The following is a 9,435-nucleotide window of genomic DNA, read 5'->3' as shown; positions in this document are numbered from 1 at the left end:
CTATCCCTACTCTACCTCCATTCACACCTGCCGTCGTTAGCATTAGTCGCCATTGTCGTAGAGACCAAGCCGATTTCATGACTCTGTGTTTCATCCTCTTTCTTCATTGTTTTTGAAGAAGCAAGGTGTTTCACTCCTCTTCTAATCTCTTTCTCTGCATCTCTTAAGCTATTTCTAATTGTTTTGTTTACAGATCTGAGAAGAAGCAGACACGTCGGAGGTGGTGGCGCGACGGAGGAAACGCGCTGGAGGTGGTATCGTGACGGAACAGACATGCCGGATCTGGTGGTGTGACGAATGAAACGCGACGGAGATGGTGGTGAAGCACGGAAGCTACGGCGGTGGAGGTGCTGAAGCTACGGCGGTGGAGGTGCTGAAGCCGACGGTGATATTCCTCTGTACCCGTATAGATGACGATGTATTTGTGTGTATATCTGTGTATTTTGTGTAATATATATAATAATAAAATTTTAAAAACAAAAATTAATTTTGTTTTTTTCTGAATTTTTTTTTTAATAATTTTTTTTGAAATATCCACGAATTTGCGATGTTCCGTTTCGTAGCAAGATTGGTATAGCTACAAAAAATTTCATGGTAAAATCGTGGCTTCTTTGCTACGATTTTGATACAGCCGAAATTTGCTACGATTGTATACCCACGTTTTTGTTTTCGTAGCATTCTGTGGCTTATCGGTCATATAGCTACGAAATTTGGTTCATAGCCACGAAAAAAAACGTGGCTATAGAGTTTTTATTTACTAGTGTTTTAACAAAGAAGTTTTTGCGGCCGCGAGCGGAGAAACTAATCAAACTCTAGGTACCTTCTTAACTTACAAATCTCCTGCTAACCGGGACACGAAAAAATAAAATAAAATAAAGTCAGCATTAATCCAGATTTAAGCTGATGAAGAAAAGATGGTGCGACACGCGTGTGTCCTTCACTAATGACGCAATCTATTACAAGGACATTAAACAGATAAGACGGCAAAGAGACGGAACTGATAAAATAAAGACACATCCAACGGCTCATAGCGCATCTTAAGTCAAATCAACGACCAAAGACAAAAGACTTTGGCCTTTTGATAGCGACACGTTTCTCTCTCCGACAAACCATAGCCAAGCGTTTTCCCCATCCGTACTTATTAATATCTTCCTCTCTGTTTTTCATTTTCTCTCCTGCTTCCATTTAATCTAAATTTCTTGAAAACGTTTTCAGATCTTATTCATTTTAGGGTTTTAAAAATATTCGCTGCTCTCTTGATAGAGAGAAAGAGCCAGCACACACATATGCATAATTTTGCATGAAGGAGAGAGTGAATATTTATAGTAAGATTAACCTTTCTTTCTCCATATACCAGTTTCAATTCTGAGCGCATCTCCATCACCTTTGTTTCTAGCTTCAGTTCTTCTAAAAAAAAAATCTAGAGCTGTGAATTAGAGAAACCCTAGTTAGTGTCCGTACTTAGATATTTTACTTTCCTTTTATGGATCCGTAGATCGAGGTCTTTTTAGTTGTTATTATTCCCAAATCTGATCTCAAGTACCTTCGTTCTGTACTTGCGACTTCTCTCTTTTTATGTTTTTCCTTTCTTTTATCATCGGTTTTTGAGCTAGATTTTCCTGGCTATATATACACATATGTTGTTTCTCTTCAATTTATTACATGCTTATATGTTACATGTTGATGGGGGAAAAAGAAGTTGACAGAAGAGAGCGAGCACACAAAGGGGGGATTGTATAAAATTAAGTTTGTTGTATATGTTGCTTTTGCGTGCTCACTCTCTCTATGTCATAACTTCTCCTTCTTGGATCTTCACTGAATCTTAGTGATTATGTGTTCATATAATTATGTCTATCCATACCAAGTTATGTATATGCATTATATATGTTGTATCTCATTCTTTATTTTATAATCTTAAACTGATTGGCATTAGATTTAGCTTCAAAGCTTTGTACATTCTTCATATCACAGATTTTGTCTTATAATAAATTTAAACATATGACATAACGTATATGTGTGAATTAGCATGTATATATAATATTTGTTGGATTTCTCTAATGTCTTTTTTTTTTTTCTAGTTGGGTTAGGTTTGGTTGACCCATTATGCTTCTTAGACTCGTTGGAATATGATGTTTGTATTCTAAGTATCTATTGTCACTGGTATTGACATGAAGACATGAATAAAATTGACACAAGGTGGTTGAGATATGTGATGAGGTGGCTGAGATATGGAATGAAGGATGAGGTGGCTGAGTTATGGACATGAGACGGCTGAGTTATGACATGAGGTGGCTGAGTTAAGACGCTAAGTTATGACATGAGGTGGCTGAGTCATTGAGACGAAAAGAGCTATCGGAGAGTGTTGACTTTGAGGTATGAACTCAGATTTGAAATCAAATCTGGTGGAGCCTTTAGAGCATCCTATTATCCAGCTTACCATCTCACTTATGTACTATGTTTCTATAACTATCACTGTTAAGGAAACATTATCTTCTCTCTCTCTAGCAAGTCCACTCTTATTCTTCATTATCTTTATGGTATTAGAGCATTAAGCTCATGATTACCTCAGTTACTTCCGCAAGCTTACTCTGTTACTTTCTTTTTCTTGTTTCTCTGTTTTTATTTCACAAATTTTTCTACAGATTTCTTTTATCCAGTGGATAATAAATCTGAGTTCTTTAGTGTTCTTGTTTTCTTCAAATTTCTTGGCTTTCCAGAGTTGATATCTCTCAAATCCATTCTTGAAATTTCAAACAATTCTTTGCGACAGCTTAAGAGATGGTTCATTACAGAGCAGTTCACATTCCAGTCACACTCAAGGGACCAGGAAACTATATTACCTGGTCTAGAATGACCAAGACAGCCCTTGGAGGAAGAGGCTTTTGGGAGCATGACACTTCAGGTTCAGCTCCAAAGCAAATCACCCAAGGAGAAGATGGCAAGGAGGTTGTAGTGGTAGATGAAGGCAAATGAGTTCAGGAAGATCTCATGGTGTTGTCTATCTTGCAAAGCTCTCTTGATGGTCCTCTTATGGACTTTTACTCACACTGCACAACCCCAAAACAGTTGTGGGATACTTTGCACAAGGTGTATGGCAACACTTCAAATCTCACCAGAATATTTGAAGTAAAGAGAGCCATCAACAACTTGCAGCAAGAAGAAAGATGAGATCAATGCAATGATTAAGAATGATAATTGGTATGAAACGGAACTCCCCAAAAGAAAGAAGGCAGTGACAAGTCGCCTGCTTTACATCATCAAATATTTGGCTAATGGAAAGCCAGAAAGGAAGAAGACAAGGCTAGTTGCAAGAGGATACACTCAGGTCTATGGAGAAGACTATCTAGACACCTTTGCACCAGTAGCAAAGCTCCACACCATAAGGATTCTTCTCTCAGCGGCAGTGAACTTGGAATGGGATCTATGGCAGAAGGATGTCAAGAATGCATTTCTTCAAGGAGAGCTGGAGGATGAGGTCTACATGAGACCACCACCTGGTATGGAAGACATGGTCAAGCCAGGAAATGTCCTAAGATTGAAGAAAGCAATCTATGGATTAAAACAGTCTCCAAGAGCTTGGTATCACAAGTTGAGTGCAACTCTCAATGGAAGAGGGTTTGTAAAATCAGAAGCTGACCATACTCTCTTCACTCTCACAAGCAAGCAAGGAATTGTGGTGATCCTGATCTATGTAGATGATATCATCACCTCTACTAAATCTTTTTTTAAGTCTACATTTGATATTAAAGATTTGGGTGAACTAAAATACTTTCTAGGAATTGAGATGTGTCGCTCTACCAAAGAAAGTACACACTTGATCTTTTAAATGAGGCAGAAAAGCTTGGAGCAAGAGTAGCTAAGACACCACTTGAAGAAGGCTACAAAGTCTTGCGTGAGAGAGAGTTTGAAGATACTCCAGTTGGCGACTTTAAACTCTATTGAAGGTTGGTTGGAAAGCTGATCTACCTCTCCATTGGAGAGTGGCTGAGTTATTGAGACGAAAAGAGTCGTTGGAGAGTGTTGACTTTAAGGTGTGAACTCAAATTTGAAATCAAATCTGGTGGAGCCTTTAGAGCATCCTATTATCCAGCTTGCTATCTCACTTCTCTATTATGTTTCTGTAAATATCATTGTATGTGAAGACAATAAAATTAAGGAAACATTATCCTTTTTTACTCCCTCTCTTAGTTTCGAAATTACTCTCTCTCTCTTGTTCTTGAACAAGTCCACTCTTATTCTTCATTATCTTTTAACTGGAATGTATACTACTTCGTTTTTGCAGACTCTAACTCACGGTTATACTGAATGGTTCATTCCCAACTATAAAAGGTTTGTCAAAGTTACGTAGATTACACTTTGAATATATGGAATATGATTGGGTTTTACTGAGGATTTAGTGGCGACAGTTAACCAAAGCTTGGACTTGATGAGCTCAGAATCAGAGAAGTTGTAGTTTATGTGTGTTGTTAGGTGAATATTTTTGATCTTAAGGTCTTTTATTTTTTTGTGCCAGAGTTGTAGTTTCTGTACTGGTTAGCTGTGTGCAATCAAATAAGTATAATCAGCCACAATTAGTTGAAGCGGTTGAATTTGATACGGCTGAGCGTGAGAGCTTATCTCCGACTATTGTGGTGAGGAAAATGATTATCGTCTTGCAAATGAAGTTTAGTAGGATTTATAGGAACTTTTATACGAATAGGATATTAGTCGAATAAGTGGATATAGTGTGATAGTGGGATGCACAGAACATTGGGTTTTGGAATTTGACTTGAAGGAGGTTTCATTTACATTGTGATACGCAACATAGGCTTACAAACACTAGCCAGCCATATATAAACCCTTTCCATTTTTCCATGCATTTTCTTTATCTCGTCAATTAGCTTCTCTGTTGGGATATTTTCTTACAACAAATGCGTCACTGATCTTTTTCTGAGAAAATTTGTCACTGATCTTCCTGCGTCAGCTTGTTGCATAATCCTTACGTACGTAGTAGTAACATATACAATGTCAAATTAGTCTTTCTACTGTAACTTTAAAACCTTTTGGAATATTTGATTCTTGGATCAATAGTATTTATTTGTATATGTTTACTATACCAGCTTCTTTAATTTGTTCATTAGTCAGTATACTAAAACTGTGTTTCTTCAATTTCACTTCAAGTGAAAATCATATTAGGTATGCTAACGAACCAAGACTAGGCTTCAAGCCTTCAACGCTGCGCAAAGATGGATGTACTTTCATGAAGAAACTCCATGAAAAGGGTTTATATTTTAATTTAATCTGTTTTGCTGATGTAACTAAACTACTACAAAAGAAGAATGGCTCTGATGTGTTTAGAACATATGATATATACCATTATACCAACACATGCATGCAGACCACCTTGATGGTCTTTTCTTGCTTGAGTTGGGTTGTTTCTTTGTTTCTATTTCCTATTGTAATAAGTTGCTTGCAACACTAAAAAAATTCAAAAATTGTATGAATTTTACATTTTACCAAAAAAATAAAACACATGCATGCAGATAATCTTGCCGTATAATATGTAGTCACTAGAACCTCTAAAAAATGGAACTGATAATATATAGGCCGAGGTTGGTGAAACTCAATTAAACTTATGCATTTCGTATTTAATTAACGCTAAATTAATCTTGTGCTATGTCATAATTACTTGATTTTTTTGGATAAAGCAGCTCTTTAATTAAATCGTAAAAAAACGGTTCAGATGTGTTTGAAGTAGCAAGCAGAGGAGCATCATAAACATGAAAAAAGAGTCGTAAGCATGAATTGGTAGATTCATCGTCAAGTCTATTTGGCACTTCCCTTGATGAAGCATCGATTTATATTCATCTACGTTTCTTTTAATTAAAAAAAAAAATCAGCTGGAGCTGAAAAAAACGAAGAGACAGAAGCTGGAACTACTGGAGTACTGTCTTTGAGCGACATAATATATAGATCAGAGGCCAACAGTGAAGTTCACATGATATGTCGAGATCCGAAAGAGAAGAATATTCTGATTGTGACGAGGAAATGGAGGTTGATATTCACACCTCCATGTCAGGTGATGGAGTACGAGATCAAGAATCGAATGGTATGCGTGGTGATAATGCTGTTAAGCTAGACGGGCTTCCAACCTAAAACCAATTGGTTATAAGTGGAGTGGTCCATCTATTTTATATATTACTAAAGATCCCTTCCAATATCCGATGTGAGACATTTATCCCTAATACGCCTCCTCGAGATAATGATTCTTTGAGCGTCAATCTCGGAATGTTCGGGCAAGGATCGATGGGCCGAATTTGGACTGGATCGATAATGGATCGGACTGGACTGTATGGATCGGACTCTGATACCATGTTAAGCTAGACGAGCTTCCAACCTAAAACCAATTGGTGATAAGTGGAGTGGCTCATCCATCTTATATATTATTAAGTATCCCTTGCAATATACGATGTGTGACATTTATCTCTAATAAATGCTTCCTCAGGAACTGCATCGTACGTCATCTCAAAATGATAGAACCTCTTTTTTTTTGGGGGGGCCAAAGAAAATGATAGAACCTCTTATCATGTTAGTTTTCAGATTATGATTTGTTTAATTGTTATTTCAAAACAACCCAATCTTACTTATTGAATGTGTTAATTTGATGTACACTATCTACTTGGTCTGCCCTATTGGTTTCTTGGCGATTAAAGCTTAGAGAGAGCCATTGATATGAAGGGTAGATATGTTGGTCACTGTAACGTTGGAACTGATATTAAACAAGCCAGTTTTCTCGGGCAGAGAGGTGTTAGTTAGTATGTTCTTGGTTGCAAAATTGCTTGTTGGTATCTGAATACAACTCCATTATCGACTTCCTTTGAACAGAAGCAGAAGGGGAGGCTTATGAAAGTGCTTGTTGGCGATGAAGCAGGTTTCCGTTAAATCTCTTTCTTTTTTCCTCGAATTTCAGTAGGCTGCTAAAGAGTTCCATCATTTGTTTTATAGCGAAAAAATGTAAAAGCTGATGCTGGAATAACAATGGTTTTCGACAAAAAAAGTTTCAAATGTAGCAAAAGTGTTTCTCTGTAAAACTTATGAACAGCTTCCTTGCCTTTGTTGATGATTGTAGTAAGAACTTTTTCATATTGAATAAATACGATTTTCTGAATATTGAATTCTTTTTCTTTTTAGGCTAACGAATATATAAAAGGCGATTTTCATATTAACAAATAGGATTGTATAAACATCTTCAAGGCATCATCATCAGTAGTGGTGTCTTTCGTGCACAACTTAAACGGCAATACTCTCTACCCAAGGGCTTGTGATGGATGATATATTTATACGTTGTACTTTGTATGCATGTTAATCAGAATATCTGGAAGAAAAGACTGGTTGATCCATCACCAAACGATTTCAGATCCGCTGGCTTGACCAAGGCTCTGCACAGAGGACAAGTCCTCTCTCTCTCAAACCTGCACCAAGTATAATAATCAACATTCATTCAAACATCAACAACACACAAAGAACAACAACTGCTATATGCAACAAAACAACTCACCACTCTGAAACGCAATCTTCGCAAAACATGTGCTTGCAGCGAAGAAGAATTGGTGTGTGCATCTTCTCCTGGCAGATGGCACACAGGTCCCCCGCAGCATTCACCTGCAACCATTTCTCTTGCTTGTTTAGAATTGAATCTTACAAAGGCATTAGTTATATATATATGAATCTTTTCTAAACACTGACCTGCTCTGTAGTTGCATATGATCCATAATGCACCTCTTTGCGTGACAAAGATTTTAATGCGGTAAAGAACGATTGAACCTAAAAAAGTTAAGTGCCAATTTCCCCTCATCAGCTACTACTTTCAGAAAATAATAAAAAAAGAGGGTGATGAAATTCTGGAGAGAACACTTACTTTCTCAACTACAGAAGTGAGCTTGAAAGTCAGATAGAGTCCTGTCATAAGAGAGGAGAAGAGGCTTCCATAATCCTTGTTCAAGAAGAAACGGTACCATACAGGGGTAGGCAGCAAAGAGCGATACAGAAGCATCAAATATTCAACCAAAGTTAGCAATTGACCCTACATAAAAAAAGTTAACTAACCAAATTAATGATCGCAGCTTAAAAGTGAAAAAAAGCTCAAAGGGACATAGAATAGAAGAACACTGACCTGTTTACGATAATTTCGACCCCTACTGTTCTTGTAGTACATCAAGAGAAAACACTTGAGTATCATTGAGGCCTGCCGTACAAGTGTATCTGAGGCAAAATATGCAAGTTGTGTAAGCACAAAATTATAAAACATGCATGTAACATGGTGATATTTATATAATTTATGATTAAATTAAAAAAAAAAAAAAGAGAGTTTGGGGTACACACACCATTGACGACAATGATAAAAATGGCATGCCAGAAAGGAGGAATGGACTTGGGAGGGAACATGATTAAGGGATACAAGAGGTCATCCTTGCGAAACCACCAATAAACACCAACCACATGGGCCGCAAACGCTACGGAGATCCCGATTAAAGCGGAGATCTGCCTCTCACCCTGCAAAACCAATATCAGAGACATGTTTGAATTGAGACTTAAAAAACTACCCATTTATAGAAAGAAAGCAATAAATGCAGAAAAATATTAAACCTTTAATGCGGTTTGCTTCTTCATAATATCATTCGACTTGAACATGACAGCGGCAATCCAAATTGCAACAAAGAAACCTAAGAAAATGAAACATTATAAGCAAACCAGAATATAATATAAAAGCACAAACAATAGATAATAAAAAGAGAGGAGTACCCTGCAGATGTTGGCGGATAAAGACGACCAAGAGGAGCAAAGAAAAGGGAAGAATCTGCTCGATCCACCTTGCAGCCTGCTGAATATCATATCTCTGGTAAGGCGAATCTCGGCTTGCCGCAGCAGCATCTCCACCAACAGATTCGCCTCCTTCCCCAGTTCCTCCCCCCACGGGACTTGCAGAAGAAGAACCAGGAACTTCAGTAGTCTGTGCGGCACCAGTGATATCACTTTCAGCAACCTCATCCTGCTCCGCGTTCCCGATGATCCTAATGGCAACCTCTCCTCCTCCTCCGTTGGAGTTTATCCCTGGGGAATCATCGCTACTAACCAACGTTTCAGCCTCGTGAGTAGGACTCGTAGTCCTCGGTCGAAGAAGGCCTGAGTACTCTAGCAAGGTTGATATGGGGGCTTGGATGAGGTTGGAAGCTGAGAGGATCGAGGAGTTTCTTCGCGGAGAGCCTCTGAAGGTGTCGTTGTTGGTGCTTGACGTTTCCATTTGAAATTAAAAAAAAACCCTAAAAATAAAATCGAAGATCAAATAGATAAAGGGGACACGAGTAAGCAGGGAAAGGAATTGAGCTGCGAACAACTACCTGTAACGGCCGGCGAGCTTGGGATCGTATTAGCTCGTTTTGGAAACCCTAAAGCCAA

The 9,435-nt window shown here is 37.9% G+C and overlaps 1 protein-coding gene and 1 long non-coding RNA gene across 7 annotated transcripts; one reads left to right on the top strand and one right to left on the bottom strand.

Moving 5' to 3' along the window:
• Window positions 1-1,124: 1,124 nt before the first annotated feature.
• LOC106335425 lies at window positions 1,125-5,426 on the top strand. 6 transcript variants are annotated; one of them, XR_001268722.1, is made up of 5 exons: window positions 1,125-1,325; window positions 2,088-2,373; window positions 2,771-4,031; window positions 4,283-4,470; window positions 5,161-5,426. It is a non-coding gene; the product is annotated as an uncharacterized LOC106335425 (long non-coding RNA). The 6 variants fall into 6 exon arrangements; XR_001268720.1 differs by having other exon boundaries at window positions 2,088-4,031; window positions 4,283-4,329; window positions 4,407-4,470; XR_001268723.1 differs by lacking the exon at window positions 2,771-4,031 and having other exon boundaries at window positions 1,126-1,325; window positions 4,283-4,329; window positions 4,407-4,470.
• A 1,679-nt stretch (window positions 5,427-7,105) lies between these two features.
• On the bottom strand, window positions 7,106-9,435 carry LOC106328073 (RING finger and transmembrane domain-containing protein 2). Its single transcript, XM_013766431.1, has 9 exons — window positions 9,378-9,435; window positions 8,782-9,299; window positions 8,626-8,702; window positions 8,364-8,532; window positions 8,153-8,241; window positions 7,898-8,062; window positions 7,726-7,803; window positions 7,538-7,641; window positions 7,106-7,451 (listed from the first exon to the last, which is right to left on the bottom strand). Exons 2-9 carry the CDS (start codon window positions 9,278-9,280, stop codon window positions 7,346-7,348), a joined length of 1,287 nt encoding a protein of 428 aa, XP_013621885.1. The 5' UTR covers window positions 9,281-9,299; window positions 9,378-9,435; the 3' UTR covers window positions 7,106-7,345.

The sequence above is a fragment of the Brassica oleracea genome, chromosome C3 (genome assembly GCF_000695525.1).
Source record: "Brassica oleracea var. oleracea cultivar TO1000 chromosome C3, BOL, whole genome shotgun sequence".
NCBI classification, from domain to species: domain Eukaryota; kingdom Viridiplantae; phylum Streptophyta; class Magnoliopsida; order Brassicales; family Brassicaceae; genus Brassica; species Brassica oleracea.
This window is presented reverse-complemented; position numbering and strand designations above follow the sequence as displayed.

What these genes read in the sequence shown, in the direction of transcription:
- LOC106328073 (XM_013766431.1), bottom strand. Translation starts at nt 9,280, where the DNA reads ATGGAAACGTCAAGCACCAACAACGACACCTTCAGAGGCTCTCCGCGA. An exon ending in TATCCGCCAACATCTGCAGG is followed by an intron (nt 8,703 to 8,781) that starts GTACTCCTCTCT and finishes TCATTTTCTTAG; the next exon opens with GTTTCTTTGTTGCAATTTGG. An exon ending in CATATGCAACTACAGAGCAG is followed by an intron (nt 7,642 to 7,725) that starts GTCAGTGTTTAG and finishes AAATGGTTGCAG; the next exon opens with GTGAATGCTGCGGGGGACCT.